This window comes from Myotis davidii, unplaced genomic scaffold (genome assembly GCF_000327345.1).
Source record: "Myotis davidii unplaced genomic scaffold, ASM32734v1 scaffold266, whole genome shotgun sequence".
Lineage (NCBI taxonomy): Eukaryota > Metazoa > Chordata > Mammalia > Chiroptera > Vespertilionidae > Myotis > Myotis davidii.
Window position 1 is genome coordinate 1917315 of NW_006300032.1, and position 15353 is coordinate 1932667.

The window sequence follows — 15353 nt, forward strand, 5'->3', positions numbered from 1 at the left end:
TTTTTCCAGATAGGTGTTTTTTGCTTCTTCGTTTTTCAGATCTTTAACTTGATTCTTGGGATCCTCTAATCTGCTGTTGGATCTCTGTATATTATTCTTTATTTCAGTCAGTGTATGTTTAATTTCTTACTGGTCCTTTTCCATTTTTTTGGCATTCTCATTAAGATCCTTGAAGGTCTCACTAAGTTTCTCGGAGGTTCCTAGAAGATTTTGAGTAACCTTATAACTGTGGTTCTGAACTCTATGTCCTCCATTAGTTTGCTTTCCTCCATTTCTTTCATTTGTGACATGTTTCTTTGTCTTCGCATTTTTGGCTGACTGCGAGGAGCCTCTGTCTGTGCTGGAGACACCCTTGTGTGTGTGGGTCCACCCAGCAGGGGCTACAGCAATATCAACAGATTTCTCCTCTTTGTTTGGAAGTTTTGGAGCTCTCTGATTCACTGCAGTTAGGCTGCAAAAGCGCAGGTGCCTCCTTTGTGCCTCTGAGCACAGTTTGGGAGGGAATATAAATTGAGTGGGGCGTGGTCTCAGAGAGTTCCCAGGGCGGGGCAAACAGCAATGGTGTCATCAGTGACCCTGGGACTCTGACTCCGAGATTCTCCGAGTGCGAGTGTGGGGTGCCCCCACAGCCCTGCGAGCATCTCTGTGAGAAAGTCACCTTTGCTTTCTGACCCGCTGCAAAACAGTCCCGTTTCTCCCCGTAGGAGCCTGGGACCCCAGCGTCTCGCTGTAAATGATGAGTTCAGTGCGTTGGGGAGCTTGTCCCCTTCCGATTGAAAAAAACACGCACCCAGGTGCAGCAGCCTTGCGCGAGCCCCCTACCTCTGTTCTTGGCGCCTCTCCCTTCCTACTCGGTTTCAGTGCGCTTTTTTCTTTCCTTCTAGTTGTAGAACTTCCACTTGATCAGCTTTCCCGTGGTTCTGGATGATAGCTGTTTTGTCTTATAGTTGTGGTTTTAATGTTGTTGTGGGGGGCAGCATGTACAGGTTTGTACCTTATACCGCCATCTTCCTTCTCCTCTAATGACACTACTTTGAATAATATGCTAAATTAATTTCAAATTTTGGAAGCAATAAATGATTTTCTAGGAAATTATATATTTTACAGATAGAAAACCTAGTTTATACCAAATAATAAGGAATAATATGGAGACACATGTCAAAGGCATACAAGTCCACCTTGTGTCATAAGTGAATTCTTCTAAATTTTTAAGGATTACATAATTCCTAATCTATTGAAAGAATTGTAGACCAGAGAGGAAAAAAGTAAAGCCAAAATTTTCACATTTAGGTTTTTTGTTTGTTTGTTTATTTGTTTTTTAAAATATATTTTATTGACTTTTTACAGGGAGGAAGGGAGAGAGATAAAAGCTAGAAACATCTATGAGAGAGAAACATTGATCAGCCGCTTCCTGCACACCTCCCACTGAGTATGCGCCCGCAACCAAGGCACATGCCCCTGACTGGAATCGAACCCAGGACCCCCCAGTCCGCAGGCCGACGCTCTATCCACTGAGCCAAACTGGCCAGGGGCATAGGTTTTTTTTTTAAAAGTTTAATCATTTTAAGACTGTGGTTAAAATTTTATAAGTATCATGTTTTTAAAGTAATATACCATTACTAAATAGAATTCATTACAGGGATCAAAGGATGGTTTGATGTTTAAGAACTCTATTACTAGAATTATTAATCTTAATAGACCAAAGAGAAAAATTAGGATCTCTTAGTTTTTTGCCCGGACATGCACAAAATAAAATAACACCTATTTGTGATTTTTGAAACTATGAAACTCAAAGACAAAACTCCTAGAGGAGTGGAACTAACTGAATAGTTTCTTAATATAACAAAGATATTGCAGGGTGTTAGCCAGTATCATCCTTAATGATAAAACACTAGATGTTGTCCTGTTAAAGTTAGGAGTATGACTTAATAAATGCCATCCCACTTAAAATCTTAATTTATTTTGATAAATGGTTCTAAAGATTTATTTGGAAGAATAATATGAGAATAGTCCAGAAATTTTTAAATAAGGAAAAAAAATTGAGGGCTGCACTAACCTTATTGGAATTTAAATATTATAAATCTAAAGTAATTTAAAAAGAGGTCTAGGGTTCACTATACAAAACTGTGTAACATAGGGAGCCAGAAATCCTATCTAATAAAGAGGGAATATGCTAATTGACTGCCATGTCCTCAAAGATGGCGGCGCCCAGTCCTCTAAGCCCCACCTGGGTGGCAGGCATGCGGCAAGGCCGGAGTCCCCCCAGTCCCCTCAGCTCCCCAGCTGCCCAGGGCCAGCCTGAGGTGCAGGCAAGCCTCAGATGGCGGCTGCCCAGCCTCCCAGGGCTGCCTGAGGCTCAGGTAACCAGGGCCGGCTGAGGCTTTGTACTGCCAGCAGTGGCAGCAGCAGAGGTGTGATGGGGCATCGCCTTACCATGATCGCTGGCTCAACTCCTGCCCCTGAGGGCTCCTGGACTGTGAGAGGGGGCAGTCCGGGCTGAGGGACCCCCCTCCAGTGCATGAATTTTCATGCACCAGGCCTCTAATGTATGTAAATAAAAGCCTAAGCAACCAGCCGACCGGCCAGTAGCTGTGATGTGCAATGACCACCAGAGGGCAGACACTCAACGCACAGGCATGGAAACATGGAACAGACAGATGAATCGAAGAGGGAAGAGGGAAGGGAGGAGGGTGGGAAGATATTAACCAAAAATCTTATATGCATACTAGAGAGAGGCATGGTGCACCGGTGGGGTCCCTCGGCCTGGCCTGCGGGGATCAGGCCAAAACTGGCTCTCCAACATCCCCCAAGGGATCCTGGATTGCAAGAGGGTGCAGGCCAGGCTGAGGGACCTCTGGTAATACTTATAAGTGTGAGTGGTTTTTCAAGTTACTGGAGAAACCAGCACTCTCATATTGACAGTGGGAGAATAAATTTTAGTAACTGTTTTGAAAGGCAATTCGATAGCTGTTACATTTAAAATATAAGAATACTTTGGTCTAGCCTTTAGGAATTGGTACCAAATATTTCTTTAATGACACATTTTGTCTAATTCACAAATTGTGATGATAAATCAGACTTCTCGATATTGTTTCATTAGGAATCATTTTTGTAAATTGTATGTCACAGCCCCTTCCCTCCTTTCTCCTGCTTTCAAGAGCTTGTGGCCCCTAAAATTGGTATAGCTTGAAGAGATAATTAGTGATAAAGTGAGTTTTTTAGATGGTACAACCAAGGTCAGTTGTAGAGAAATAACTGCAAATGTTGCCTTTGAGCCATTTTTTCTCCCCCTTTTCAAACTTCTTTTCATGCTTCCTGGGATGGAATTTTTGGCATGCAAACTTAAAATTTTGTTATGTCTAATACAGTAAAAAGATAGTATCCTTTAGGTTTGGAATAAAAAAACCTGGTTTCTAGTGCCAGTTCTTCCAATGACAAGCTCTGAGATTTGGGGAGAAGCAAAATTACCCTTATAAACTTTGTTTCAGAGCCAAGCATTTTAACCTGTTTAGTACCTGTCTTTCTACTTCAGTTCTTCCAGTTCATTTCTTAACCCATTGCAAACTAGATTTTACCCTGCCACATCTCTACTCAAGCAGCAAATACCTCCTAACTTCAAAATACAGAGTACATTTTCCTCCCTTTTTTATTTGGCCCTGCTGTTTCTCCCTTTTTAAAAATTACTAATTTTCTGAGTAAATTGGTAATGAATACAGACTTGTGTAACGAAAACATAGAAGTGTTCCTTAATTTCAGCACCCAGAAAAAAACACTGGCATATTCACTGCCATTTATATGTACACTAGAGGCCCAATGCACGAAATTCGTGCAAGAGTAGTCCTTCCTTCCCCCAGCTGCTGGCACCAGCTTCCTTCTGGCACCCGGGACCCGGGCTTCCCTCACGGCCCCGGCTTCATCCAGAAGGACATCTGGAAGGATGTCCAGTCTAATGAGCATATTATGCTTTTATTATAGATATCTAATAAAGTTGGGATTATATTTGTACACTGCTTTGTATCCTGTTTTTTTGTTTTAATAGCATTAATATTGTAATCAGTGAATTTTAAAGGCTGTGTAGTTTTCTTATTATATGGTTTTTCCACAGTTCATTTTATCGGTTTTTGTTTTTGTGGTAATTTTAGTTTGCTTCTCTTTTTTGTACTTTTCCCCTGCCTTTTTCTTAGGTTTCTTTTCACACCTGCCCTTTAGGTTGTGGTGCTCTCCTGATTTTCCTTTCATGGCCCCTCAGTCTCCCACAGGTACCTGAAACAGATGTAACAAGGATAAATAAACTACATGTTTCCCTTAGGGGTGTCAAGTGGGCAGAAAAGGGTGGTAGATAAGGGCAATAATCCTAATGAAATCCTGTGCAGCCTGCAAGCCTGTGTGCCTTCCTTCCTTAACTCTCCAGCCCTCCTTTTCCTCGTAGTTCCCTTCATGTAAACCTGCTTTCTTATCTTCTTTACTCTTAAATTTACACACGAATGATACCCCTTAGTGGAAGAAAAAGGAACTTCTTCCAGTGCTGATCAATCACAGCCAAAATTACTGTATTTTCTTGTGCATGTAAACAAATTATCATTGTTATACATTACTGAACCACCGATAGGTGCTTTTCTGAATTCTAGTAAATATGAACTTTACTTCTGATTTATTGTCACTTCCAAGGTACCTTAATCTTCCTTTGAATGTTTTAGGGAAAAGAAAACAGACTAAATATGCTTCCTTTCTACAGGAATTTATATTTTGAGAAATTGAGATAAGGATACTTAGTGCTTATTTTACTTTAAGATTATAATGTCTGTATAATAGACATCTACTCCAGCTTTGGAGTTATAATTTAATCTTGTAACATAAAATTCACTTTTGTAGTCTGATATGTAATTGCTATAACCAATCTAGAAATGCTTATTGAATGACTAGAATGTCAGTGTAGATCCTTGAAAGCCTAACTGCTTTAAAAAAAACAAAACAAGCAAACAAATTGTTGTTGTAAAGGAAAGAGTATAACCACATTAAATACAATCTGGAAAATAAGAGGCAAAAGTCCTACTCTTAATCTCACTTAACAAAATTGCTCATAGAATTTTCATATATTTGGTTGTTTTCAAATTTGTGTTTATGTGGTTTAAATGTACCCTGCTTTTTTCCCACTGAATATGTCATTTTATGACTATTATTTAAAATGGCTGCATACTAATCTGTTAGTTGCATGACCCTGTTGTATGCACAATGTTAATATAGAAGAGAGTTTCTAAAAATACATATATGACTCTTAAGAAAAAATAGTTATTCTAATAAAATAAAATTGTTTAGCACATGGGTTTTAATAAGTAGGCAAATGATAACCTTCTTATTTAAGGTCAGTGCCTTTTTGTTTTCAAACATATGAACCTGAAACTTGAGGAAGTTGGTCGTCAGGTGAGAATAATATGTCAGCTGTGTATTTTGGAGAAGTTATCAACAGAAGTTAGTTGCTTATTCAAAGAATTATTGTCATAAATCTTATGTTACATTGTGTTCTTTTATAGATTATGGAGCTTTGTGGTGCAACAAGACTTGGTTATTTTGGAAGAAGTCAGTTCTATATTGCTTTGAAACTTGTAGCTGTTGCCCAGTCTGGCTTCCCTTTAAGAGTGGAAAGTATTAATACAGGTAAATATGCGACACATTAGTAATTGAAATGAAAATAAACTTCAAGTCACAAATGAAGTTGAGTCTTTCTGATATTACAGTGGCATTTGTGACCTTGAGAAAAATGTCATGACTTTATTCTCACCACCTTGCTATTAAAATTTGTGAATATTAGAACACATTTATATCTATTTTAAGTGTTATGGCATATATGTACTTCCTGCATATTTGATTATATAAATATGTTAAAATGGTGATTGTTATAGCATAAATTTACTAAGACTTGTTTAGAATTTAGGTAAGTAATCTTATCAAAGTAAAGGGTGCATTGCAGTGACCCTGATATATGCGTTCTTTATATATTTTTCTAAGTATAAAGCAACATTATACTTTCTTTTCTTGTTTGTGAAAACTGAACGCTCCATATAAAATTAGAAAGCATTAGTTAACTAAAACTTTCTGGTTGATAGAGATACTATTAATATATTGGCAGATTAAAACCTAGTTATAGGCATCTGACTGCCTTATGCGTATCACCTAGGAACATTTGTTTTTCTATTATTTGGAGGTGTGTTGATAATGAAGTAGATAGAAATTTTATAAGGTAGGCACTTAAATGCAGAGAGTTTTGTGATTTTCATAGGGAAAAGAGGAAAGAGAGAACTGCATTTTCTGTAACGTTAGGATTTTTATCCAGTAGTATTAGTACCAGCTGAGTTTGAAGTGCTCAGTGTTTAATGCCAGCTTCTTTGGAGGTTTTCATTGTGGACCCTTAGTGTGACGTACATCCTTCTCGTGTTGAGAGTTTACGTTCTTTTCAGGTAATTTTGAGTACTTTGCATAAACACTGAATAAACTTCATTTCCTCCTTAGTGTGGAAATTCTAGGGAAGATTCAGGGAATTATAGTGGAAGGAAGTACATTTTCTTCTGAAAATGATTCTGCTATGTTATTCTGGTTTAGACTGACCTATGGAATTCTTAGTTTTTTATTTTTCTTCTTTATTTAAAACAGAATGTAGAGCAGGGGTCCTCAGACTACGGCCCGCGGGCCACATGCGGCCCGCCGAAAACATTTATCTGGCCCACTGGGTGTTTTTGCCGCCGCTGTGTGCATAGGAATTCGTTCATAGTTGTTTTTTTTAAACTATAGTCCAGCCCTCCAACGGTCTGAGGGACAGTGAACTGGCCCCCTGTTTAAAAAGTTTGAGGACCCCTGATGTAGAGTATCTGCCTATAGGAGTGAAGTAAGCCAGACTAAAGTTGGTAGATTGAGCTGCTTGTACTGTGTCTTTGGTAGGTGAACAGTAAGATATTTTCAGGAATTTCTGCCATGAAAATGTTTGGATTAATCTAGTCTCAAACTTAGTGACATATTCTGTGTTTTACTTAGAACTCGAGCATCTTACTTTAGAGAATTAGTGTGAGTAGAAACAGCATAGGCTTTGGGGTCAGACCGATCTGGGTTTAGATTTTGTCACTGTCAATGAGCTTCCGTTTGCTTACCTGTAAAATAGGGACTTTGCAGGGTTGATATGGTTATGAGTGCAAACATAGGACCAGACATGCAATGGACATTTAATATAGCTATTTTTATAACCCCTTGGAAGGACAATTTGGTATTACTGTTTCTTTCTAGGTTAGGGTCTCACTAAACAATTTAAGGAAGAGGATAAATTAAATTTCGTAGTGATAGACATTTTGTTTCTGTTGTTTCTGTATCAGTTTTGCAAAAATTCTTGCTAATATCTAATTCACCTCTTCAGGTTTTAATGTGTGCATCTTTTTTTATTTTAAAGTAATAATTATTTTTGCCATTAATAGTAAAGGACCTTCCTCTGCCAAGATTTGTTGCTTCAAAGAATGAACAAGAATCTCGCCATGCAGCCTCATATTCTTCAGATTCTGAAAATCAAGGGTCTTATTCTGGTGTTATTCCTCCACCACCTGGAAGGGGGCAAGTGAAAAAGGGGTCTGTAAGCCATGATACTGTCCAGTCTCGTACATCTACAGATCAACAGGTAGTCACGTGCATGTCAGTATTATCAGTTAACATCCTGTGTAGATGTTTTCACTAAAACTTTTATTGAATGCCTTAACAGTGAAAATGCTATCTTAAAATTAAAATTTAAAAATAATGATATTCTTTCTAGGAACCTGCATCTCCAGTAGTTTCACCACAGCAGTCCCCACCAACGTCTCCACACACATGGAGGAAACACAACCGTCACCCCAGTGGAGGAAATGGTGAGAGGCCTCTTGCAGGACCTGGGCCATTTTGGTCTCCCTTTGGTGACGCACAATCAGGTATTTAGAAGTTCTAAATGTAACGGTCATTTATTAAAGGTGTAAATTGAAGGAAACTTGATAACATTCCTTTAAGAGTTGCCTCCAAGAAAATTTTTAATTATAAGTGCCTTAAATGAAAGCAAATGCCAACTGTGAAAATTTGTAAGTAGATGTATCACTTTGAACATTGGTAATTGCATTTATTTATATCTATGATGCTTAGATAAAAGTTTATAGATACCAGATTCTCTGAAGGTGAAATGAATAAGTGATTATTTCCTAGAATATTATATATATATATTAGATTAGTTTCAGTAACAATTTAAAAGATTTAAATGAGATAATTTTAAATTGACAGAAAATATTTCATTTTGGAAATTAACATTTCTACAAAGTTAGAACTTGAAAGAAAACTTACATAATATGTGTATGGTGAATTGTTACAATAAAAAACCTGATAACTTTATTATTCTTTAAAAATGAGTGAGCATGTTTGCCCGTTCTGCTTGTAGGTTCTGCTGCTGGTGATGCGATGTGGTCAGGGCATTCTCCACCTCCACCTCAAGAAAACTGGGTCAGTTTTGCAGATACTCCACCAACCAGTACTCTTTTAACCATGCATCCTGCTTCTGTCCAGGTGTGACATTTTATTGGTATTGCATTTTTATTTGCTTCATTCAAAATACTGCTGCAGTCATTATTTTATATTTTGCTGTTGCAAATTTTATGAATGCAAATTCACTTTTATTTAAAAACCACAAAACAAACAAAAACCAGAACTCTACTCTATGCCTTTTCTGTAAGTCTGTTATCATTGAAATGTTTCACTGAAAGTTTTGACTGATTTTTTTTCTAATTTCTTAGTGAACTTTTGAAAGGTTTCAGCATCTAGGAATATATTTGCTTGGCTTTCTTGGCACATTTTCATAACTTTCTGTTGCTTACACATTGCTGTCATTCTATACATTTATATAATTATTGTCCAAAAACATTCAGTAACCTAATTATAAGTATGTGGTTTGTGAAGACTTCTTATATTTTAAACATCCACAAAAAGTAAGTTTTACTTTCAAAGATAAATAACCTAGCAATCTTGGTCCATGTAATCATATAGATAGATACTGTACTGAGGAAAAAATGTTTCATTACAGGACCAGACAACAGTACGAACTGTAGCTTCAGCTACAACTGCCAATGAAATTCGTAGGCAATCCAGTAGCTATGATGATCCCTGGAAAATAACAGATGAACAAAGACAGTATTATGTAAATCAGTTTAAAACCATTCAGCCTGATCTAAACGGATTTATTCCAGGTGAGTTGTTAAAAAACAAATTTTTCTAGATGGGACAGTTCAAAGTCTCAGTTTCATAATCTCAAAGACATGGTTTTATTGGTCAGAGATTATAAAAGATTAGAGGCCCGGTGCACGAATTCGTGCACAGGTGGGGTCCCTTCGGGTAGCCTGTGGGGATCGGGCCAAACCCGCAATCCAACACCGCCTGCAGCTCCTACCTGCTCCCGTTCATCCTAGCCCCACTGTACCTGCTGCAGGCTCATGCCCAGTTAGTCCTGACCATGAGCCCTGCCTCTGGTGCCCTCCCAAGGGGAGTGGCCTGCAGGATCATGCTGAAACTGGCTCTTCAACATCCCCTGAGGGGTCCCAGATTGTGAAAGGGCATAGGCCAGGCCAAGGGACCCCACCAGTGCATGATCAGGGCCAGGGAGGGGCTGCGGAGGGACCGCTGGAGGGCCCCAGGGCATGTCTGGCCCTGTCTTGCCCAGTCCCGATTGGGGCTGATTGGGGCCAGTAAGGGCCAGCCAGCTGAGGAGGGATGCAGGAGGTTGGCCAGAAGGGGAGGGACCGCGGGAGGGCTCCAGGGCATGTCTGGCCCATCTTGCTCAGTCCCAATTGGCTAGACCCCAGCAGCAAGCTAATCTACCGGTCAGAGTGTCTGGCCCCTGGTCGTCAGTGCACATCATAGCAAGCAGTTGAGCAGCCTTAGCATATCATTAGCATATTACGCTTTGATTGGTTGAACAGTCGACTTGTCACTAGATGACCGGACACTTAGCATATTAGGCTTTTATTATATAAGATAATTAATTCTCAGATTGTCTAAAAAGAGTTTATAATTACTAGAGACCAAAAACATGACATATACACATGTTAAGGTTACCTTTTTTTTCAATGCAAAAGGTCTTAAGACCACATTTGTTTCTTGGGTCTGTAGGTTCAGAATAATGCTAAACAACACTATTTTAATATTTCAGGATCTGCAGCTAAAGAGTTTTTTACAAAATCAAAGCTTCCTATTCTTGAACTTTCTCATATTTGGTAAGTGTGGTGTATATTAGTTGGGTAATGTGGGTTATTTCAAAGGAGTTTCCAGCAGGTAGATTTTTTTAACCTTAAAAATAAACTATTAGAATAACCTTTTAAAGAATGTTCTTATAACTCCGTATTGTCTTAAAATAGTCAGCTTCTCTCTCACTCTCTAGAGAAGAAATAAAGTGGTACAAGTAGAGTTCTTCAAAAAGTGCTAAAAGTCTTTAAGCTATAGTAGCTGTTTCTTATTGCTAGTATAATGCATGGAATAAAAGCTAGTTTGCTCATACATGGTTGTATTTATTCCATTTGGTTTTAAACAAATTTAGTAAGCCCTATACCTGCCATGAGCTTAAGAACAGTGCTTACATGCATATAAGCATAACCAGTGGACACAAGACACTGAGGGGTAGGGGAGGCCAGGGGATTGTCAAGGGCAGGGAAAAAAAGGAGACATATGTAATACTCTTTGTAATACTTTAAGCAATAAAACAAAATTTTTTAAAAAAAGAACAGTGCTTAGCACCCATTTAAATACCAACTGAAGACTCAGGATGGTTGCTGTGTGGTTGGAATCAGTCATTAAATTATAATCACAAATTACTTTTAAAAAACAATTGTCAGATAAACATGTGTTGTTTACACTTTATATCTACATATTTCTCTATATTCAAAATTTTATTAATAAGGTTTTTAGTAGCATAGAATGCTATAGTAGGAGATAGGTAGATAATGCCTGAAACCAAAATGTTAAGAACTAGCAATATATACATGCTATTTATAGTTTAAGGTGATAAATTAAAAAAATGGTTGTTCCTGCATCCAGGAAATGGAAGGATAGCAGGGTGGGGCTGCTGTCTTTTTGTATCAAGCCTTGTAATTGTATTGGATTCTTTAAAATACATACAGACTTTTAATAACAATAAAAACAAAGTTTTAAAAATTTTTAGTGACTTATTAAAAAAAGCTTGATTTCAACTAAGTCCTGCACCTAAAGATACATATGGTTAAAGGCCATTTCTTTGGTGACCTTATTTTGGGGGGGCTCTTTTTTCAGCATTTTATTATGAAAATTTCAAGCTCTTAGACAAGTTGAAAGAATTGTGCCTTAAACCACTCACATGGCCATTGCCTGTAATCTACAGATAACCGTTTGCTATATTCACTTTGTTACACATCTTCCCATCTATGGAATTTTTTAAATTATTGATTGCTTGCACTTTTTCTGAAAAAGGATTTCTCTTTTTCTTTTTTTCTGAGACATAAAGGGATCCAAAGTAGAATAGGATCCATTTCTGATGTTTTTCTTTTAGGGAACTCTCAGACTTTGATAAAGATGGAGCATTAACACTGGATGAGTTTTGTGCTGCTTTTCATCTGGTAGTTGCTAGGAAGAATGGCTATGACTTACCAGAAAAACTCCCTGAAAGCTTAATGCCCAAGCTGATTGATTTGGAAGACTCAGCAGGTAAGATCCAGGAGCTTGAAGAGACCTGATTGCATGCCTTGACAAATAACACTTGGTTCTCAAAGCACAATCTAGATGTGAAAACTTAGCTTAAAAGCATAAGCATTTCATCAAGGGCATGTACATTTGCCATTAGAATAAGATGTACAGCCTGAACTGGATCAATATTTTGTCTGTTTAGTCAACTGTAAACAAAGATAAAGAATATATGCCACTATTTTATTTTACACTTGTGACCTGCTGAGATTTGAAGAGCATTTCACAGTGTCTTGCTATTTTGTCATCCTTTAATTACATTTTGTATTATCTGAAGTGGGAAAAGTAGCCTGTCTTCATTATCAACATTTTTCCATTTAATGCATCTTAATTTGTTGAAGGGAAATACCTGGTTTATCATTAGACCTTTGCAGTCTGCAAGCATTTTCCTTTTAAAAAGCCAATTTCTTCAGATGCTAAAGAAATCTGGAAATTTTGTGTTTGATGTTGATAATACTACATTGTTGTCATGTTTACAAGAATGCTTTTATAAATGCTCATATTTACAATTAGTTTTATTTTAAAAGAAATAGAATATAGGGGGTAAAAAATGAGTACTTTCTTTAAAATTCTGAATGAATAAAAGGAAATCTAATGTTAAATTAATGAGTCTAAAACTAAATTACTGTCTTTGGTTTTTCTATCTAAATTCTTTTTTAGATATTATGATGGAAGGAATTTTATACTTTTTAAAAGAGAAGTTAAAACAGAATTTGGCTCTCAAAAGAGTATTCATCTATTGGGCAGCTTCTGTTTAACCCAGAATTGCATATGATCTGACTTTATTGTGTAAATTATTCCGTAGGAATCATATGCATATTATTATTGTCAAAAAGAGGACTGTCTCCTTAGATTCAAGAATCTGTGTGCTTCTAGTTTTGCTAATTATTCCTGTGACTTTGGGCAAGTTCTTTTTGTTTTTCTACCTGAAATGTGTATTTGATGCTATTCACATTTCAGGACCTGAACACACTGACCTTTTATCAACCAATAAGTCTATTTAAAATTGTAGGGTTGGTTTTTGTTTTTTATAGAACCATTATCCTGTGAGAATCCTAGAGTTTTCCTTATCATTTTAGGCAGTTATTAGGTATCAGTTAACCTCTAAAAGAACTTCATTTGGTTTATTTCATAGTAGCCAAAAGGGAAGAAATTGTGGTAGCCACATATTTACTGTGCCATTGATTTTAAAATTAGGCCTTGTGTCTAGAGTTTTTCTATGACTTTAATCCTTTAAAAACTGACAGCATAGTATAATTTAAATCAAGCTTATTCTGTTGTATGTCATTTTCTTGAGACTTGTCTGATTCTGTTATCTGTTGCATATAGATGGGTGAATCTGGCTTTTGCATGTAGTCTTTTTTTCCTCTCTTTTATTTAATTTAAAGAAAATCTGGGATTCTTTGTAAACTTGATCTACTGCCTGAATTTTAAGGCTAATGATTTAAGTAGAAGTTCTTTTCTGGGCATTTTTCTTTTTACTCCTGTTAGATCTGTTTAGCACAGAGTCACTCTTATTTTTCTCCCTGCATATACCTCTATACTATTGTTCTAATTATAATTTTAAAGGTATCAAATGCTCATAGTTGTGTTTTGTTTTTTTTACCATTTGCACATAATCTATGTAATTTTCTGATGAAATTTATTGTAAACATTTGATGACCACACAGTATTAACTTCAAATCTTCTTTGCCTAACCACTAAGTGATAAATTTGGAATTTTGTTAATTTGGGGTTGGGGGAATGATTAACCTTTTTTTTTCTCCCAGCTATCATAAGCCGGAGATTCATATGCCACAAGTCCTTTGAATATAGAAATTGTCATGTGACACTGTGGATCAATCAAGATCTGTAAAAATCCTTTTAAGTAGCTGTGTTTTTAGAAGTTCACAGTTGAAGGGGAAACCACCCAAGCAGTTCCTTTTGGCTGACCTAAAAATTGATCATAAATATTTCCTCTATGGAGCTTTTCTGACTTTCAGACAAAAGTAGTTACTATCTTCTCTGATCTCTCATAGTATCTCCTACGTGCTGTTTATTGTGGCACCTATCACACTGTTCTTTGTTTTTCTTTCTCTTTCCACCACTACATTCTGAGTTAATTTAAAAAAAAGGAAAATGTGTCATATTCACTGTAGTATCCCCAGGACCTAGCACTTTGCAGGCATGTGCTCAGTTGCTCAGTAAATAACTGCTGAGTGAATTAATGCTAAATGTGTGCCATTTTTAAAGTAGGATATTTTTCTTAACATATTTCTGTCTTTGAAAATATAGTCTTTTGTTATATGTTTGTAATGTTGGGACATACTAAAATATTCACTCTATAAGTATTTTATATTTACAATTTAATAACTCATAGAAAAATAGATGGTGAAAGTGATTACTTGAGTTACAGTTTGGAGAAACGAGCTAGGCTTTCTAAAAACATACAAACATGGGTGGGATAGATACATATTTTTTCCAAAATTATTTGAACAAGTTTATGTTATTAAATAGATAAAATAAAATTGCTAAGGGTCATTGGTATAAGTACGTACACAGACCTGAATTAAAATACTTATATTTAACATCAGCACTAAATATGGCAACTAAAGTAAATAAAAGGGGAAACTTGATTTTTGTTGTCTTACAAAAGAAAGCATATAAAAGTTCATCTGTGGAAACAGTTTTCTGAACCTGAATTCAAGAAAGAATGTTTATCTTCCAAGAATGGTTATCTTCTTTAAAATAAAAAAGGGTTAAGGTAACCTGCTAGGCTACCACAATAGTGTATCATAAAGGGAAAAAAAGCATGTTAAGATACTTTGCATCTTAATCTCAGTCTCCAAAGAATCTTTGTTTTAGCACAGTTGCAGTTTTACATACACTGTATTTTATGTGATTACTAGAGGCCCGGTGCACGCATTCATACACCCATGGGGTCCCTCGGCCTGGCCTGCGCCCTGTCGCAGTCCAGGACCCCTTGGGGGATGTTGGACTGCCAGTTTCGGCCTGATCCCCTCAGGCCAGGCTGAAGGACCCCACCAATGCATGAACCCTTCTGAGATTCATCAGTCTGTTCCATGTTTCCATGCCTGGGTATTGGCCATCTGTCTCCTGGTGGTCAGTGCATGTCATAGCTAATGGTCAAATGGTAGAATGGTTGCTTAGGCTTTTATATATATAAATTTGATAGACTAGTGCCCCGGTGCACAGATTATGCACATTGAAAGGAAATTAATTGAAAGGTGGCCAGCAGGGTGGGACTGGGCGAGACAGGCCAGACATGCCCTGGAGCCAACCTCCCTTGGTCCCTCCCCAGCCAGCCACACCTGGAGCAGCACTGTGGCTCGAAGGGCATCTGCGGAGGGAGCAGGGTCCCTCGAGTAGGTAGGGTCCCTTGGCCTGGCTTGCGGGGATTGGGCTGAAACTGGCTCCCTGACATCCCCAGAGGAGTCCCGGATTGTGAGAGGGAGGTTCTCGGGTGACCCATCCCAGAATCGGGCTTCCTCCTCTCTGGTTCTGGGGTGCGTCACCCGAGAACTGCCGCTGTCAAGTCACCACAGCTTGGCAGCTCCTGCATTGAGCATCTGCCCGCTGGTTGTCAGTGCATGTTATAG

General features: G+C 37.7%; 1 protein-coding gene across 2 annotated transcripts in view; it reads left to right on the plus strand.

The window, feature by feature from the left end:
• Positions 1–5525: 5525 nt before the first annotated feature.
• The window catches only part of REPS1 (RALBP1 associated Eps domain containing 1), a 58895-nt gene continuing 49067 nt past the window's right edge, over positions 5526–15353 (plus strand). For both annotated transcript variants that reach the window (XM_006776184.2, XM_006776185.2), the window contains exons 1-7: positions 5526–5655; positions 7458–7654; positions 7787–7940; positions 8435–8559; positions 9074–9236; positions 10196–10259; positions 11564–11718. In XM_006776184.2, the coding sequence (XP_006776247.1) occupies positions 5535–5655; positions 7458–7654; positions 7787–7940; positions 8435–8559; positions 9074–9236; positions 10196–10259; positions 11564–11718 (979 nt within the window). In that variant the 5' untranslated portion in view covers positions 5526–5534. The remainder of the gene's footprint in view (positions 5656–7457; positions 7655–7786; positions 7941–8434; positions 8560–9073; positions 9237–10195; positions 10260–11563; positions 11719–15353) is intronic.